The sequence below is a fragment of the Paroedura picta genome, chromosome 2, assembly GCF_049243985.1.
Source record: "Paroedura picta isolate Pp20150507F chromosome 2, Ppicta_v3.0, whole genome shotgun sequence".
In the NCBI taxonomy this organism is placed as follows: Eukaryota; Metazoa; Chordata; class Lepidosauria; order Squamata; family Gekkonidae; genus Paroedura; species Paroedura picta.
This window is the reverse complement of record NC_135370.1, coordinates 36,717,293-36,737,121: the sequence shown is the minus strand read 5'-3', so window position 1 is coordinate 36,737,121 and position 19,829 is coordinate 36,717,293. Positions and strand designations below refer to the sequence as shown.

The 19,829-nt window shown below is 44.4% G+C and overlaps 1 protein-coding gene across 6 annotated transcripts in view; it reads left to right on the top strand.

Annotated features, from left to right (window-relative positions):
* The window catches only part of MYO3B (myosin IIIB), a 327,845-nt gene that overhangs the window by 201,375 nt on the left and 106,641 nt on the right, over nt 1-19,829 (top strand). For 5 of the 6 annotated variants that reach the window (XR_013228041.1, XR_013228040.1, XM_077319759.1 and 2 more), the window contains exons 23-27: nt 883-962; nt 8,272-8,349; nt 8,846-9,051; nt 17,886-17,997; nt 18,677-18,839. Coding sequence is in view for 4 of the 6 variants with exons in the window: in XM_077319759.1 (XP_077175874.1) it covers nt 883-962; nt 8,272-8,349; nt 8,846-9,051; nt 17,886-17,997; nt 18,677-18,839 (639 nt within the window). In the remaining 2 variants the exon portion in view is untranslated. Of the gene's footprint in view, nt 1-882; nt 963-6,551; nt 6,635-8,271; nt 8,350-8,845; nt 9,052-17,885; nt 17,998-18,676; nt 18,840-19,829 lie in introns of those variants that run through there. The other variant, XM_077319761.1, reaches the window with a different exon arrangement.

The following is a 19,829-nucleotide window of genomic DNA, read 5'->3' as shown; positions in this document are numbered from 1 at the left end:
GAGAAACAACATGTGGCCAGTTACAAGCCAAGCAGCCTCCTACAATGGAGGCGGGGATTTGTTTCTGAAAAGGTGCCCCCTGTTGACACAAAGGTTCTCCTGGGTTCTTCTGAAAACATCCTGCTCCAATACGGATCCTGCAAGTCAGGATTGGCTGTTTGTTTTGAGGAAGAGATGTTTGGGAGGAAGAAGAGTGAAGGCACCAGGAAACCCATGAGTGAGCCTCATGGCACCCGTGGTCACTCTTCCATATATGAAAGCCCCTTCTCAGAACAAGATCCATATTTTAAAACCTCATACTGGGATAGTGGGGCAAGGTCCTTTCTTAAAATGTTCTTGTTTATTCTTTATCAATGAATTAATCTATATGTAAGTGTGTGGATGTGCTTAGGTTGAAGGAAATTCTTTATCCAGTTCTACATCTCATCCCTCCTTTGCCTAGAGGGAGCTGTTGAACCTGATGTCATAGATGTCATAAGTAGCTCACTGGTTAAGTATCTTACTTACAGCGGCATCGTAAGAAGGGTTAAACACTTGTACGTTCATTGAAGTCTGCAGACTTAGCACAGCACTGTGAGTTTCTGCTCCAAGTTGTTCAGTCCTTGACCTTCTGAATTTGCAGTAGGAGATGATCGTCATTAATTGGGGGGTGGCAGGGCATCCGAGCTAGGTGGTGGTATTTTTTCTTGAATACAATGATTTCCTTGCGTTGCCTTGCTACCTGAGCCTTTCTCTTTCAAGTATCTGGAAGCAATGAGAAACTATCCGGTAGCATTCATGCTGCTGCTGCTCAGGCAAGTTTCCTGTCAACCACGTCTGACTTCATGCATTGTCCACTGTCTAAACTTTTGCTTCCGTTTCTTTCTCTCTTTTTAAACACAGGTAACTTGGCACAAACAAGAGCCAGAGTGACAGCTGCATCCAGGTCTTTGCCACCGCAGCTCAGTGCTGGGCGTATCAAGGTAGGCCCTCTACCCTCAGTGCCTTGGCTCACCTATTTGAAAGGGGATCCTCCCTTATGCAGGAGTGTACCAGACCTAGAACAAATGTAGCCCCACAATGCTCTCTGACATAAAGGTGTTTGTAGGTTCCGGTTCAAGGTTTTGGTTCTAACCTTTAAGGCTTTACACAGGCTGGGACCCACATACCTGAGGGACCGCCTACCGCCCTATGCCCCCCCACAGGGCTCTGCGCTCTGCGTGTGAGAATCTTCTGGTCGTTCCCAGCCCTAGGGAAGCACGCCTAGCCTCGACCAGGGCAAGGGCCTTTTCGGTCCTGGCCCCCACCTGGTGGAATGTGCTCCCGGGAGAGCTGTGGGCCCTGCGGGACCTTTCAACGTTCTGCAGGGCCTGCAAGACGGAGCTCTTCCGCCAGGTCTATGGTTGAGGCTGGGGCTGCTGTGGTACATCGACTGCTTTCCCCCGGGGCTTCGTCTTGAACACCATTAACCTCCTTCTCCTCCACCCCCTTTTTTTTAGGAAGGGGGGTAGGAAGGTGATCTTATTATTGTGCCGCCATGCTGTGACATTTTAAGTCTTTTAATGGGAGTTTTAATGGGGTTTTAAGACACTGTAACCCGCCACGAGCCATTTGGGAGTGGCGGGAAATAAATTGAAATAATAATAATAATAATAATAATAATAATAATAATAATAATAATAATAATAGGTTGTTTGGGATTCCTTTCACAATACAGCAGCTCCCAGGGCTACCAGCCTCCAGGTACAGCCTGGAGTTCTCTTGAATTGCAGATGATCTTCAGACTACGAAGATCAGATCCCCTGGAGGAAATGGCAGCTTCAGAGGGTAGCTATGTGGAATTACACCCTGTTGAAGTCCCACTCCGTCCCAAACCTCAGATTCCCCAGACTCTACCCCCAGGTCTCCAGGAATTTCCCAACCTGGAGATGGCGACCCTAGCAGCTACCTATATTTGATGACTACAGCAGTGGCATTATACTTTTGGATCCAAGTTAAAATATTTTTTGTGTGTTATCCCCGGGTTCTTTCCTGAAACTATTCATTCATAAGAAATAAATTATTTTCTAAACTCTTTTAAAAAAAATCAGATGTTGCTCATTTGCATGGGGAGTTCCTCTTTTGATCATCATAATCCTTTCTCTGTCTTATTTTTGCCTAGCTTTTTCCCTTTTAGTTGCACATGGGAGGATTAAAGTGCAATCTTCCTCTTGGGAAGAAGTCATTATCTCCTTAGTAACCAAACACAGGTCTTTGGGATTTAGACATTATGAAAAGTGGGGGACTAGACAAGTCAATTCAAGTTAGCTCTGCAGATCAGATGAGCACAACCAGGGCCAACACTAAGGCTAAGGATTCTTCACCAAGCCCAGCTCTGCAACCGCTTCTTTTTCTTCTATCCCATTTGTAGAAGGTCAAAACAGATGAGATGCTGGCAGATCTGTGCTCAGATCTTCCCAGTATTCTGAAAACGGAAACAGGAGCCACAAAGGGTTTCTCCTAGGATCAGAGACATGGTAAAGGTAGAGATGAAGAAGAAGAAGAAGAAGAGTTGGTTGTTATATGCCGCTTTTCTCTCCCCAAAGGAGTCTCAAAGCAGCAGAGGTTCCCCTCTGCAGGAGCCAATCTGTTTAAATCAATCAACCAGGCTCAGCTGTAGAAGATACTTTTGTCTGTAGCATGTATATATGTTGGTGTTTTCTCAGGGGTTTTTTGAAGAAGAGTTGGTTCTTATATGCCACTTTTTTCTATTCAAAGGAGTCTCAAAGCAGCTTACAGTCGCCTTCCCTTCCTCTCCCCACAACAGACACCCGGTGAGGTGGGTGAGGCTGAGGGAGCCCTAATATTACTGCTCGGTCAGAACAGCTTGTAACCCGCCATGAACCGGCTTTGCCAAGAGTGGTGGGTAATTAATTAATTAATTGATTGATTGATTGATTTTGTTATTATTATTATTTTGTAAGGGGGGTTATACAGAGTGTCTTGCCAAAGGCCCTTTGAGGAGTTCCTGGCAGGGATCTTTGCCATTGCACTTCAGCCCCTTTACACTATATCAGCAATTCCCCTTTGGGTACTTGCCCTTTAGCAAGAATATAAATAAACGCTTTTCAACTGATAGAATGAATATTGTGCAGGAAACTATATTTTGTAAACCTCAAAAGTGTACACCCAGCATGCTTTTTTCTGTCAATAGCCCCAGCCTCTCAAACTGCTTTGGCTGTCATATTCTAATAGCCAGGATTCAAGCATCTTTCTCCCTCTGGTGGGAAACTTAGCGAGAGACGTTCCACAACGTTGCCTGCCTAAGAGAGTTCTGAAATCCTTCCCTGTGGACATCTCTGCAGTTCTAAGCAGAAGATTGATAGTCACTTGGTCATGTGACTTTCTGAAATGTTTGAAGTTACCTGTGCTGCAGCTGTATGTTTCTCCTTGTGCTATATTAGAGGCGTTTCTTTTTAGCCATCTCTTAGCAAGTTTCATTTGAGGTGCACAATTTGGAGCAGAAAATCAACACTTATCACAAAACCTTTCTATTTCTACTGGCTCACTTAGCATGGTGTATTAGAGGGGTTTCTTTTAACCATCTCTTAACGAGTGAGAGGAAAAAGGCCTGTGCTTTTCATTTGAGATCCATGTGCAATTTTTGAGCAGCAGAAAAATTACACCTATAAAAAACCTTCCTTGTTTCCACTGGCTACATGATAGGAAATTCTGATCCTCAAATCTGTTTCTCCCCACCTGCCTGATTCTGCCCCCTCCATAACTGCTCTAACGCTGCTTTCGTGGTTCTTTCTTTTCCCTTTTCGTTTTGCACGCAGTCTCCCAGGTACCTCCTCAAGGTAAGGAGTATAGAATTACTGTTTGGAGAACAGGGATCCTGCCTCTGCTTGCAGCCTTTTTGAAAATCGCAGTCCAGATCGAGTGATGTTTAGGCGCTCAATAGGAAACGTGGCACAATGCAAAGGCCACAGCGGGTAGCACAGGTGGCTGAAGCACCATCCTCTGGTTCAAATGTTCATAGTTTACACAAAGGCCACCTGTTCACAGCAGATGGTAAACTGCCACAGAATGTTCTCGAGTGCTAAAATGCTACTAACATGCCATGTGAGCGGGGCGGGGGCGGGAGATGGTTTCCTTTCATTTTGTCGAACTGTCACGCAACAAAACAAAGCTGCTTTGGATTCCTAGCTATAGGGCTTCCCTCTCCCTCTTTTTCATTCACAAAGTCAGCTTTGATTTTTGATCAAGAGCAGCTGTAGTGACAGCATAATTAGGGCGCGTAAGGAACAATATACTTCCTACCTTACATACTGTGCTGAAATGCTAAGCTGGCTTTTTCGGGGTAAAGTAGTTGCAGTTTGGCAGCATGACACCCAACACGGAGGGTTGAAAAACCTTTCCAAATAGTTAAAAGGAAACAGCTTTTTCATTCAGTGGAAAAGAAGCTGATGCCTGCCACTTTATTGCGAGAGCAATCTGCAGAGCAGTCCTATAAAGCTCGGGCCCATGTTCTTTGAAACAGGGCCAGAGGGACAGCAGGATAGGTTGCAAAGTTTTATTACTATTTATTTTTATCCTGCCTTTCTTCCAAGGAGCTGAGAGTGGCATGTATGGTTCTCCCCTCCACTATTTCATCTTTACAACAGCCCTACAAGATATGTTAGACTGACAGGGAATGACTGACCTAAAGTTGTGCAGTAAACTTTTTGGTTTCTAAGCTTGCTGGGCCTGGCAAATGGTGGGAGCTTGGGGGAGGGTGGGGACTTGAGGGGGCATACCAGAAGGGACATCCTGTAGCTCTAGGATTTGCCAGGAACTCTGTGGTAAAGCCAAAGTTTATGGCGAATCTTAGTGCTACTTGACATTACTTTAGGCATGTGGGGAAAAAAACAGTATTGAAATGCACAAATGCCTCTTCGCCTTTTCAGATTCACCTTTTATGGTTCAATGAAATCTGAAAAGTTTTGGGGCTTCATCATCAGCTGATGGATGCACTGGCTGCTTCCTTTTCACTGTTGGAAAGGCATTTAAATGGAGCAGGTGAGGCACTTGCCATCGTCAGCTGATTATCATCAGCACTGCCTCTGAAAGTTGGGAGGGGGATGCATCCGATCGGCTGAATCACGATTCGTTCATGTGATTTGGACTGTCAGTATGCAGGAAATGGGTGGTTCAGTTGAGCTGAAAAAGTACTGGAATCAGAATTGATTCAAGGTTTTTTTTGTTTTTTGTTTGTTTTGTTTGTTTTTGGCTTCTCTGAGCAGAACCACCCATGCCTACATTAGGTAAAGGTATCCCCTGTGCAAGCACCGGGTCAAGTCTGACCCTTGGGGTGACGCCCTCTAGCGTTTTCATGGCAGACTCAATACGGGGTGGTTTGCCAGTGCCTTCCCCAGTCATGACCGTTTACCCCCCAGCAAGCTGGGTACTCATTTTACCGACCTCGGAAGGATGGAAGGCTGAGTCAACCTTGAGCCGGCTGCTGGGATCGAACTCCCAGCCTCATGGGCAGACAGCTTCAGACAACATTTCTGCTGCCTTACCACCCTGCGCCACAAGAGGCTCTTATGATTACATTACTTCTGGTTTTTTTCCCCAGAATCAGTTAGTGGGGCTTGCAATACCAACTTCTTTTTTCCTCCCAATGTTGTTCAATGTGGCAGCAAGTAACACAGACTGCTGGTGGGAAGCAAGGATTGTGAACTGGATCCACCCAGGCATTGTCTGGCATTCTTAACACTCCATTATACTCACTCATTTGGTGTCATCATATGGCCAGCAAGAGCACAAAGCATTTCTTATATTACAGCTCATAAACAATCCTGGCAATGTGTAACCCATACTGGTAACCAGTTTACCACATATCTGCTCCTGATACATCATCAAAGCCCATCTTTAGCATTGCCAGCTCTGCCTTGGGAAATTTCTGGCGCTTTGGGGTAATGGCTGAGGAGTGGAAGGAATTCAGTGAAGACGTGAGACCTTAGAGCAGGGGTAGTCAACCTGTGGTCCTCCAGATGTCCATGGAGTACAATTCCCATGAGCCCCTGCCAGCGAATGCTGGCAGGGGCTCATGGGAATTGTAGTCCATGGACATCTGGAGGACCACAGGTTGACTACCCCTGACTTAGAGTGCCCTTCAAAGCTGCTCTTTCATCCAGGGGAACTCATCTCTGACAGGAAATGAGTTGTAAATTCAGGAGAACTCTAGACACTGCCTTGAAATCGGTAACCCTCCCTCCCCTCTGATACCTGAGCTGTTCTGTCTTGTCTCAGTGTAGTTTGGTTCTCTATGGGGGGGGGGGAAGAGGGGGAAACTGCAGTTTTCAGAAAATTGAGATATATTCAGTACCAGCTTCCCTGGCGAACCAAAACCAAAACTTATTTTACTGTATCAACAACATAAAATGTAGAATTGTGTATAAAATTGTACTGTTCGGAATATGTGGAACTATTAAAAAGGAAATGCATTTAAATATTGTCAAAAGAATAACATTTGGGTCCAGTGGCACCTTTAAGACCAACAAAGTGTTATTCAAAATATAAACTTACTTATGCAAGCACTTTTTCAGGTATCCTGAGGAAAAAGCAACAACAATGACCTCTCCTAGTTTTCTGGACCTTCGCAAACCTAATACCATGTATGAATGACACTGTGCTCCCATTATTTTCATGTGGTTCAGGGACACCATTTCAGATTTCAGTGGAAGGGACTGGTCAGAGAGTTGCCAAGAAATAGCTACTGATACGGTTCAGCCTGGTAATTTTTAAAGTGCTTGTTGCTTATTGCTTTCTATCTAATAATAGTATAGCAGTGCTATCAATTAAACAGATGTTTACATTTGGGGGGGGGCAGAAGGACTTGTTTCTTGAGCATTCCTGCTTCATTATGTGTAGCAGTAAACACTTATCATTCAGCATACAGATTTACAATCTGCCATATCCGACATATTTGGGGCCTATAATGTAGGGGGAGGGGCAAACCCCCAAAGCAAAACAGAAGAAAATTCCATCACATAAAAAAGAATCTGTAATAAGCCCCCGCCCTTAGCCTTAAGGCCCAAAAGCTAGACCTAGCAGGTAGGTGTTAGAACCCTTCCCCAAAAAACGTGTTAGTGGTTGGAATTTGAAAAGAGTGAGAAGAGGGGAAATACAGAGAATGTCTCTGTTTGCTTCCTTTCTATCTGAGCCTAATGCATGCAGTATCTCGTAGTATCTTGTTATGATCTCCATATCAATACAAGGTACTTGGGGATTAGGCGAGTGCTAGGCAGACTCTCTTGGGGCAAAAGACATGTGTCTTTATGTAAGGAAATGGATGAAAATGATTTAACAGTCCAGTCTTAAAGCGAGTCACATATTCCTGTGGAAATAAGTAGGCTTAGGAAGGCATTTCCCCTCCTAATTGGGGTGGGGCAGTGGAATGCTAACTTTTTAATAACACAGGTAGATTCAGGTGGGCAGCCATATTGGTCTGAAGCAGCAGGACAGAGTTTGAGTTTTCAGTGGCACCTTTAGGACTAACAAAAGTTTTCCTCAGACAAGGAAGTGTGAGTGCACTTGAAAGCTTCCACCTTGAATAAAACTTTGTTGGTCTTAAAGGTGCCACTAGAAAGGTGACCAGATTTTAACATTGGTAAAGCGGGACACCATTGACCAGGGGGGTTCTTGATTAAAAATTTGGTCTATAGGGAACAAGAAAAAGTTTCATAGAACACATAGAATGCAAAAATAGTATTGTAATATATATATTTTTAATTTCAACATATGTATAATTCGCCAGGTGCCCCCAGATGTCCCTCTAAAAGTGGGACAATCTGGGCACCTGACACTAGACTGAAACTTCCTTATCCTAAGCAGAATTACACAGGTCTAAATTCACAGCAGCCAGTGGGCTTATAAGGTTCTACTTAGCATGGATAGTTGAATGCATTATGTAGTCTCACCAAGGCTGGGAGACTTTGAAATCCTAGGTACCATCAAGTCACAGCTGATTTATGGTAACCCTGTGTGGTTTTCAAGGCAAGAGGCAAGCAGAGGCAGCTTTTTTCCCTATTGAATGCCTCTACATAGCAACCCTGGATTTTGTTGGTGGTCTCCAATCCCAGGCTGACTCAGCTTAGCTTCTGAGGTGTGACGAAATCAGGCTTGACACCAGTGAGCATAGAAGGCTGTAACTCTGCTGAGCATCATACTGTTTGCCTGGCTTAGGTAGTGCATGGCTGAGAACACTTCATTTAAACCTCCTGAATGAGCACATCAATTCATATACCTCTGATTTTGTGCTTCCAGGTTGACACTATGGAAATTATGAGGCACCCCGATGAAACAACCAACATGAAGAGGCAAACTGTGGCTTCCTATTTTAGGGTATCTATATTGTGATTTTGCTATTCTGTTGTAGGTTTGGTGGTGTGCAGGGCACTGTGTAAAGCATGTATGGCATCTGTCTAGTGGACAAGATAGGGATGTCAGGAAGTGACATAGAATTATAGAGTTGAATATTCAAATGACTGTGAGAAGTTAAGCTGAATCGATGAGGAGTGGGAATCAGCCAGCTTCAGTAAATGGTTGCTGGGTGCATCCGGATTGGCCCGCTGGAATGGAAGCGCAGCCCGGGCAGCAGGTTCCTGTGTCCTGAACAGGTTCCTGTGTCCCGGAGAGGTTCCTGTGTCCCGGACCGCGCCGCCCAGATGGCCATTTCGCAAATATTTAGAGGAGCTGTGGTAAGGATTGTTTGTCCATAAAAAAGAGGATGTGTGACTGGAATAGATAGCATACACAGAATTTCATTTCATTAGCTATTTATTTGCCCTTTCATGTTTTTTTTATTATTATCTTTTCATTTGGTGTTTTATTTTTTTAGTATTCTCTCATGGATCTATTATCCAAAATGGTGGTTGGACAGCCACACTTTGTGCGCTGCATTAAGCCCAATGATGACCGGGAAGCGCTGAAATTTTCCAAGGCAAGAGTTTTAGTGCAATTGCGCTACACCGGAGTACTAGAGACCATCAACATACGTCGACAAGGGTATTCTCATCGCATTCTCTTTGAGGAATTTGTGAAAAGGTAAGCCATTTTCTAGATGGGTCATATGAAGCTTAACCTTTGGCGTTCCATTCAGTTGGACTTTGACAAGACTATATTGCCAAGATTCCTTTCAAAAATAGAATATGTCCCTGTGAATTAAACGCTGCTGACACCATGCAACATATCTTACGGGATTGTCCCTTGTTTATTGTCCAGCGAAGGCATATTATACCTTTCAAATCAAAATGGAGAAACCATTCAAAAGACCTGATCTGCCAATTTTTATTGAGTGATAAGGATGCCAACGTCACTTTTATTATGGCTGAATTTTTGTCTTCAGTTTTTAAACTTAAACTGATTGATGTATCCTGACTATCTCTGTTTATTTTGCTAATCTGATTTATGCCAATAAAGGTGTTGTGTGTGTGTGTGTGTGTGTGTGACAAGACTATACATACAGATCATTTAATTCCTAAAACTCTAAATGAATCCATGCAGGCTCAAGTAAACCATTTAATGAGGGAACCTCCTGACAGGAGTGTGCCAATTTCCAACAGAATTACCCTGGTTTCGGTAAACTTCATCAGTGTATAATGTAACAGTCAGCAGATGAAATGAGATACAATGTGTTCTCTCCATCTCCAGGAACATGCAGTGGCAATTGCTCATGCCCAAACAAACTCATAATGATTTATATTTTTAAAACAGAGAGCATGTCAGAAAGATCTTGACAGTCTTTGCAACGATATGTTGCTGTTCTGCGTGCAAACAGTTGTTTTGACATTAGTGGTTAAAAAAAAACATGACATTTGAGATCTTCCACCTGTAACATCACCAGTTATGAATGCAATGCAGATTACCCTTCACTTCTTTCATCCTTGCATTCCTTGCTGAATAAATTGATTACTCCTTGCACTGGGTTTGGTTTTAAACTAGCCTCTCTTTGTAAGATTTCCCCTTCCACACCCTTCAGAGCTGGATATAAATTAACCTGACTGATGTATCCATCCATGCATCTGATGAAGTAATCTCTGTTGCACAACAGCATGTGCTGGAATAAATTTTGTTGGCCTTTAAGGTGCCACTGGATTCCTCCTTTTTTCATCCATACTATTTCCTCTTTTCTACTTCTAGTTACAGTATTTGCTGGCGTATAAGACTACTTTCCCCCCCTGAAAAACATGCCTCCAAGTGGGGGGTCGTCCTATACGCCGGGTGCACTTCAGTTGGGATAGACATAGCTGCCCATAGTGGCCCATAGTACTGTAATGTAATGTAACAAACTCTATATTTTGAGTGGAAATGTTGGGGGGTCGTCTTATATGCCCGGTCGTCTTATACGCCGGCAAATATGGTATTTACATTTCCCCCTCCCACAGTGATGATTTGTATAAGCCCCAAGTTTGACACTGTCACAAACATTTTCCTAGCCAAGCAAAGGTGTGAATCCTTTTTCCTCTTGGGTTTCCTGTACACTGTATTGAATTTTGGGAGTAGGAGGCCCTATTTGGAAATAACAGCTTCTCATGAAATCTAACATGAAATCTGTGTAGATCAACCTTTCTCAAGTTTTTTGCCATTGAGAGCCCCCCGAAACATTCTTCATGCTTTGGGATAGCCCAGAAGTAGTGCAATCATGCAGAATATGGTTGGGAAACATGGAGGCCCTCCTCGTTCCACCCCCTCCAGGCCCATCATTGGCCATTTTGGAAGGGGGTGGGTGGGTGGGTCAACATGACCATATAGGGTCATATCACTCAATAAATGTTTAACAAATTTTTAAAATGTATAAAAATTTAATTAACTCCCAAACATTTAGGAAACCCTTCCAGGGCTATCAAGAAACCCCAGGGTTTACAAAACCCTGGTCTCTGTAACTCCCTGTTGATAAATAAATTTTGCTTTTAGGTAAGATCCACATATTGGTGTTTAACTATGTTTGTCCTGTTCTAATTATTCACCTCCTGGAGTTTCTTGACCTGTGCAGTAATGTCAGAGTAGGATCTAAGACAGTGGTCCCCAACCACCGGGCCATGGCCTGGTGCCGGGCCGCGAAGGCCTCAGCACCGGGCCACGGCTCCCTCTCCCCGCCCCCCCACACACACTGAGAAACTCGCCAGGCCGCAACTTGTGGCCCGGCAAGCTTCTTTCTGCGGGGGGTTGGGGAAAGGGAAGTGCGGCAGCTGGCACACTGGCGGTGCAAACACGCATGTGCGGCCGGTCTGCGCATGCGCATTTTTGGCCCCACCAGGAGCGCAAATGCACATGCGTGAAACTGCCGCACATGCACGTTTGCGCGAGGGCTGCCGCGCATGCGCAGCGCCCGTATTGCCCTCCCCCCCCCACCGGTCCGCAACCCCAAAAAGGTTGCAGACCACTGATCTAAGAGACTCAAATCTGAACCCCTAGTTCTGCTGTGGTGTTTTCTGGGTAATTTCCAGCTTGTCACTGGTTCTCAGACTAACCCACGTCACAGTTAGTTGTGAGGATTACAACAAAGGAGGAGAGAATGATGTTGTAATTCGCTGTGGGTTCCCACTGGGAAGAAAAGTGGGATATAATTAATGTATCAGTAGTAAATCTATAATAATTTGTTTCTGAACAGTTCATTCTATTGTGTCCCTCATGAGCTGCTGGTTTAGCGGTTTTGGACTGTCTTACTGTCTAAAATGCCACTTTGTCATCTCTGTGATGTGATGTTTGGATTTTAGTGTGAGTTTAGGCATATCATGTTTAATATCCTTGTGTTTATTGGAAGTCACCTTGAAGGCCTTCCGGAAGGCAAAATGGTGTGATAGAAATACTGGAATAAAATACAGTTATGAATCTTTGTAGAAGGAATGGAGAATCTCAGACCTAACAAATCAAGCATTTTTAGTTACTTAGTGGCGGGAAAACATAAAAAGCTTTGAGGGGGGGGGGAAACAGGTCAAATGCTAAAGAGACTGGTATTTCTTTGTTCCTAATAAAAAAAGCCATTAGGCAAGTATGAACAAGAGTTCTGAAATGGCAGTAAATCTGAGGATATCAAAGATTATTTTTTTTCTAAGCCAGCAAGTTAATTGGTATTTTGATTCTTTTGAGCAATTTAATAACAAAAATAGATGAGCCAGCAGTTTTTTCCCCTCCCCTTGATATTATTAAACAAATAGGTGCACTTCGTTATCTTCCAGTTCAATAGCTGATGTTTTGTAAACTCTTATGGGGAAGAGGCAGAACAAAGCCATCAAAGGCAGGAGGAAACTGAGACCAGGGAGGTTTATCAGGTTAGGTTTTTAAAAGCTGAAATCTTGTTTAATGCTTCCCCAGCTATTGTTCTGGAATTACGTAGTGGCTAAGAGCCTCTTGTGGCGCAGAGTGGTAAGGCAGCAGACATGCAGTCTGAAGCTCTGCCCATGAGGCTGGGAGTTCGATCCCAGCAGCCGGCTCAAGGTTGACTCAGCCTTCCATCCTTCTGAGGTCGGTCAAATGAGTACCCAGCTTGCTGGGGGGTAAACGGTAATGACTGGGGAAGGCACTGGCAAACCACCCCGTATTGAGTCTGCCATGAAAACGCTAGAGGGCGTCACCCCAAGGGTCAGACATACCGGGGATACCTTTACCTTTAAGAGCTGCAGAATCTAATCTGGAGAACTGGGTTTGATTCCCCACTCCTCCTCCACCTGCTGCCAGCTGGGTGACCTTGTTCCCTCAGACCTCTCACCACCACCTACCTAACAGGATATCTGTTGCGGAGAGGGGATGAGACTGTAATTGTAAGCTCCTTTGACTAGAGAAAAGCAGGATATAAAAAGACATATTTTTCTTCTTCGTCACGTGGCAGCCCTGAAAAGTAGCTTGTTATGTGAAAACCTGAAGTTGCATCTCTACCAATTTCCCCTCAGAGTATCGGGCTAACTACATGATTAACAAGTCATAGAGCAGTGGTTCTCAACCTTCGTAATGCCACGGCCCTTTAATACAGTTCCTCATGTTGTGGTGACCCCCAACCATAAAATTATGCAAGTGTTCGTTCACAGAAATTAAACCAAAACTGTCCAATACCGTGAAGATCCATTGTCGATGACTGTATATAAATTGTTTTTTTCCCAGGGTTTCTCAGTTCAGTTCTGCCTCTTGTCCCACCATGCCGATCTTGCTCTTTTCCGCTGCTCCAGACAGTTACTCGATCTCTCTCGATCTACCCTGCAAGGCTGTTGTGTAGATGGCGCCCCCCTGGCCAAACTGCTTTCTCTGCCGCAACCCCTGTGAAAGGGTCATTCGACCCCCTAAGGGCTCCCGACCCCCAGGTTGAGAACCACTTTCATAATCAAAAAATGTGGTTTTTTTGGGGGGGAAGGGTGAATTCTGAAGACAGCTAGGTTTGAAGAAGGGGGAGACTTCATCAGGGTCTAATGCCATAGAGCAGGGGTAGTCACCCTGTGGTCCTCCAGATGTTCATGGACTACAATTCCCATGAGGCTCTGCCAGCAAGCACTGGCAGGTGATCATGGGAATTGTAGTCCATGGACATCTGGTGGACCACAGGTTGACTACCCCTGCCATAGAGTCTACCTTCCAAAGCAGCCATCTTGTCCAGGGAAACTGATCTTGGTCAACTGAAGATCAGTTGTAATAGAAGGAGATCTGGTGCCCCCTGTAGATTGGCAACTGTAGGTTTCTTCGCTTTAGTCAGGCTCTGCATGGTGATACTGCAGATGCAACCCCGCAGTTGGGCTTGGCATCACATTGCTCTATGAACCACCTTCCCCCACCCTGACTCCCACAACCTATCTGCGATGAAGCAAAAGGTGCCACTCTGGGGCAGTTTTAGCTCTGGAAAACAGATTGGAGTGAGGAAGAGCAGTGAGGTTTAGTGTGTAAATACAGCACAGTGTTTAAGAGGACTCCATCTTTGTTTTATTCTAAAATGTCTAGGCCACCTTTTTAGAAAAGATGATATAGCATATTTCTAAATACAATGAGCAAAGTGTATTAGAGAGCCAGCTTGGTGTAGTGGTTAAGAGTGGTGGCTTCTAATCTGGCGAGCTGTGTTTGAGACCATGCTGGGAGTCCATGCAGCCAGCTGAGTGACCTTGGACTGGCCACAGCACTGATAAAGCTGCTCGGACCAAGCAGTGATATCAGGGCTCTCTCAGCCTCACCCACCTCACAGGCAGGGCAAATGTAAGCCGCTTTGAATGTCCTTTGGGCAGAGAAAAGCTGCATATAAGAACCAACTCTTCTACTTCAGTAATATTAAGGCTCTCTCAGCCTCCCCTACCTTACAGGGTGTCTGTTGTGGGGAGAGGAAAGGGAAGGCGAATGTAAGCCGCTTTGAGACTCCTTTGAGTAGAGAAAAGCGGCATATAAAAACAAACTCTTCTTCTATTTCATTAATATCAAGGCGCTCTCAACCTCCCCTACCTCACAGGGTGTCTCACAGGGTGTGAGGAGAGGAAAGGGAAGATGAATGTAAGCTGCTTTGATAGTCCTTTGGGTAGAGAAAAGCAGCATATAAGAACCAACTCTTCTTCTCAAATGCACTCAGGCAGAGAACATCAAATTTACTCAGAAGCCTTCTGGTAAATAAGAGTTTTCAAATGACACCAGGATGCTGGAAATTAGGATTGTTATTCCTGGGAAAGGCAGTTCGGGAGCAGCTACTAAGAAGCCCATACATGAACTCATGTACATCTCTGTCACTGTGGGCTTATTTTGACAGGTGCAGATTCAGGAGTGTATAGAATGGCTCCTGTGTAAGCTAGAAACAGGGGGTCATGCCCCCAAAAAGCACTTTCCTGGGGTCATCTTCTTTGTGGGGGCCTTAACACAAACCCCAGGAATGCAATCCTTACCAAACTTGGAGAACAGGTAGAGGAGAGCCAGCAGGAGACCCCCTGTGAATCTGGTGTCTCTAACATGCAGCGGGGGCTATTCTAATACTAACTGAGCCAGTTGGTGAGGCAGCTAAAAGTTCATCACGGTCTGCGATTCACAAACGGGGCACACCAAGAACTGAACTGAATTTTCCCAGTTTGTGCCCATCCTTAATGGTTTTACTTTTAATTCGAGTCTTAATTTCTCCAGCCGTGCTGAAGGCATGGTACCTCCGTTTGCCTGTGATGGCTTTTTGTATTGTTTTATTTCTTTTTTGGTAATGAAGATAGATGTGCAGCTCATTTTTATTGTAAACTAATTGTAGGCTTCACAGAATCTCTGTTTCAGCCATCCCTCAATGTCACTTATGCCAATTAGAAGGCTAGCACTAAAGTACTGGGTACGGACGGAATTAACGGCAGCAGCGCGGGTGGCTTAAGGAAATGCTTCCCACTGAAATTTGCTCTGATTTTCTCCCGTTAGCAAGGCTGTTGAGTTTAGGGGTTTAAAGGAAGATGTAAAACTATTGTGCTGTATCCTAAGGAGCCCTTATGAAGGCACAGAGGGAGGAAAGTGAAATCATAGAATCATAGAATCACAGAGTTGGAAGGGATCTCCTGGGTCATCTAGTCCAACCCCCTTCACCATGCAGGACACCCATGAAAGGCTGTTGTCACTGTCTTGTGCAATAATAGCTGCTGCGGAACATGCCTAGCGTAGCACTGGCCCAAGCCTTGGAGGAGCAGCACCAGGAAGTTTTTATTCATGATTCCTTGTTTGCCACCAATTTCAGCAAGCTGGCCCACTGTTGCTGTGAGATTAACCAAGGAATAAAATGCATGTATTATTATATATGTATTTGTTAAATTTATATCCCGGCAAGCTGTCTCATGGCAAGCTGTCCCGTGGCGGGTTACATGATTAAAAAACCCACATAAAACATATAAAGGTATCCCCTGTGCAAGCACCAGGTCATGTCTGACCCTTGGGGTGACGCCCTCCAGCATTTTCATGGCAGACTCAATACGGGGTGGTTTGCCACTGCCTTCCCCAGTCATTACCGATTACCCCCCAGCAAGCTCATTTTACCGACCTCGGAAGGATGGAAGGCTGAGTCAACCTTGAGCTGGCTGCTGGGATCTAACTCCCAGCCTCATGGGCAGAGCTTTCAGACTGCATGTCTGCTGCCGCCACAAGAGGCTCATTGCCACAAGAGGCTCATATAAAACATATAACTCCCCATTAAATCCCCCATTAAAACAATTAGATCAGCTCAATTCCTGGTGGCAAAACTATCACCCCCTCCCACAAAGCAGCATTTGAAATTGCAGGTGTCCGACTGAAAATTGTTGAGCCTTAGGCACAGGCCACATGCTCATGTATGTAGCAGAGTGTCTCCACATCCGGGTGGGAATTTAGACGTGCGAAGTGGCGGGGCATAGTGCTTGCTTAGCTCTTCTCTAGGGTTGCTAGTCTACAGATAGCAGCTGGAGATCTAGAATTGCAACTGGTTTCCAGCTTACAGAGACTGTTCCCCTGTAGAAAATGGCAGCTTTAGAAGAAGGATTCGTATCGAAGAAGGCACTGCGCATTCAGGGATCCCCAAGGTGCAGGCTAGTTTAGCCACTGTTCTTTCCTCCAGAGTATGCAGATAAGAATTAGGTGGCGATTTCAGGAGAGAAACTACAGCCAAAGATGCGTCTGTAGGTGCTCAGGACCGCTGGCAGAATGCACGGTAATTGTGGAAAATATCCCACAAAGTTTGCAAGCAAATCAACATAGACTTGCCACAAGCTGGTAATTTGTATTTGTTGCCATGTGTGCTATGAGCATTTGCTATTGTTGGTATGAATTTAGTGACTGTTTTTTTTTTAAGTGCTATATTGCTGTAGGTTTTTTTACAAAGTGCCCTCAGAAAGCCCTCTGGTGGCACAGGGGAAAATGGTGACCATGACAGGAGGACAGAAGGAAAATGATGCGGATGTGGGCAGATCATTTGAGCATCCATACTGTTAAATCCACGGCTTTGAAGAAGGCTGGGAGTTCAACCAGCTCTTTATTAAGACCATAGTATGGTGCAAGAGGAGCGAAGACTGAATTAATCCTAACCCCCCCCCCAAAAAAAAAAATCTAACAAATATACACAAGACAGACAATGGATCTTCCCACCAATGTGCGCTGTAGGTCAATTTCGGGGTTGAATGGATTGGATCTGGCAGATGGGATCTAGTTGCACATTAGTCAATTACATCACTTTGGATCCTGCCATGGACATCAAGCTCAGTTCTCAGCAGATCCACAAACACAACACATACCTTCCCATCTGAATGACATGATATCATGCTTGGGACTGTGTTCTTTTTAAGGCCTGTTCTCCACATATTGGATAATGCATGTCCAGTGTGTTTTGCAGCAAAAGTGCATTATCCAACATGTGTGGAATGGGCCCAGGAAGACTGTATCAAGGATTATGAAGGCTGTGCTTGGCAACTGCTGGGAGGTTCAAAGGTGGGGACGTGCGGGGCATGACGTTATGTACACTGATACAGCACATCTAGGGAAATCCTGGAGTTGGCTGTAAGAATTGCCTGAAGTTCTTGCTCTGCATCACTTCCTGTTTTCCCAGGAAGTGACATAGCAACACAGACCGACTTAAAGGACAACCGCTATCAGGAGGCCTCTTGCCACAGCAGGATGCCTGGCAACCATAATTCTACCAGACCAGGTTTGGAAAAGGCATATACTATGAACTGAGAAAACCGTGGAAAGTGAACATTTAGAGGACATCTTGGGAATACTTTTTAAAAATTACTATAGTTCAGAAGCTAAGCTAGAGAAGAACCTCTCTGTAGACGCAGCGTTATTCAGAGTGAATTCATATTCTGCCTTTGACCGACCTTTTGGCTGAATATTTATTATTTTTAGTTCTTACAGGAATTTCTGAATCTAGGAATCATAAGGTCTACTACAACGAACAAACTTTGTTGTCATTTATATATATTTCCCCCCTATAGGTATTATTATATTGCTTTCAAGGCGCATGAGACTCCAGTTGCCAGCAAGGAGAGCTGCATTGCTATTCTGCAAAAAGTCAAGCTAGACAAATGGGTACTTGGGAAAACCAAGGTAGGATAAATTCTGTCTCCCTTCTGTCAGAGCAGGAGGCACGGTCAATGTGATAGCTCTATAACAACTGGTTTCCAGCTTACAGAGAGCTATTCCCTTGTAAAAAATGGGTGCTTTGGAAGAAGGATTCTTATGGAAGAATACTTTCTTACTTTACTGGAATACTTTACTGATATACGGATCCACATTTCCCCCCCCCCATGAAATCCTGAATTATTTTGGGGTTCCCTGTGACTTTGATGTCTCTAGCTTGCATGTTTTATGGGGGGAGGTTATAGTGTACCCCACCACGAGTCTCCAGAGACGGTGGGCTAAAAATCTAAGGAATAATAAACAAACAAACAAACAATTAAATAACCAGAACAAAACACTTACATGGTAATGATTGAGCATACTACATGTGGTCTTCCCTATATGTGTGTGGTCACCACCTTGTATGAGTAAGGGTGGCATGTGTGTTTTCAGCTTCTTAGTACATGCGGAGTGGTCGCAGGAATTTATACATACCAAGGCTGTATGCGCGTGGTGAATACACATCTTGCCCTTGTTCATGAAACATGGTGACCATATATAGCAGGTGGATTTTGAGTGCTTCTATTATGAACAGTTTGTGGACTCATGGTACAAATCAGTGTAAGTCAAAAAAGTCTGTTATGTGAACCCTATTCTTTCATTTCAGGTTTTCTTGAAGTATTATCATGTTGAACAACTGAATTTGTGCCTGCGTGAAGTGATAGGCAGGGTGGTGGTCATGCAGGCTTACACCAAAGGATGGCTTGGGGCGAGAAGATACAAGAAGGTCAAGGAGAAAAGAGCAAACAGTGCAGTTGCCATTCAATCAGGTAAATGGTCTGAATTCCCCAATTTCATAGATGATCCCAGAACTCCAAGACTTTAAATTGCATGCAAATTGCCTAGCCATTTTCTTAATTGTTTAGTGTGAAATCAAAATAACATACGGTGGGTTCTTTCCTCCCTGTTAACCAATGTGGATATTAAAGTGATTAATTACTAACTTACCAATCGTTAATGTCTTTGCTTAAAACATTTTTGTAGCCTTTGCTTGTAAACAAAGGAAGTGCATTCATACTAAATGTCTTTCCAGGGCTATGAAAGAAGAAAAAAAGCTTGCAAACTTTAAAGCCAGCTTGGTGAGAGCCAGTTTGGTGCAGTGGTTAGGAGTGCGGACTTCTAATCTGGCAAGCCGGGTTTGATTCTGCGCTTCCCCACATGCAACCAGCTGGGTGACCTTGGGCTCACCATGGCCTCTGGAGAGCCCAAAATGGAAGCCTCTGCCTTTAGCCTGAAGCAGCTCTGCTTCCTCATTTTCCTGCAACCTGGAACTGGCATTTCAGACCACTCTACTTTGCCAGCCTGACAAACTTTCAAACAAGACCGTCTCCCCCACCATGGTCACTGATCAGAGGTTGAGCTTTACAGACTCAGGGGCATTCATGGAAGGCTGTGGAGGAAATGCCATGCATACAAGCCTTTGGATTTAGAGCTGAAATAGTGACAGTTTTTTTTTTTTTATAGAGAGTTTTTATTTTATTTTCCAGAGTTGAAGACAGTGAGATACATGCAATCTACATTGTTAATACAGAAAAGGAGAGTTATGCTCTTCATTTGATACACTTGGTTCCCCATTTTAATCCCCTTTGTAAATAGTTCAGGTAAGGGCCCCATTGTTCTTGAAAGGCCTCTTCTATTCTTCCGTTAACTATTAGTGTCAGTTTGGCCATCTTGGCAAAATCAGCTAGTTTATTCAGCCAGTCTTCTGTCGAGGGTAGTTCTTGTGTTTTCCATTTCTTGGCCAATTCTAGTCTTGCTGC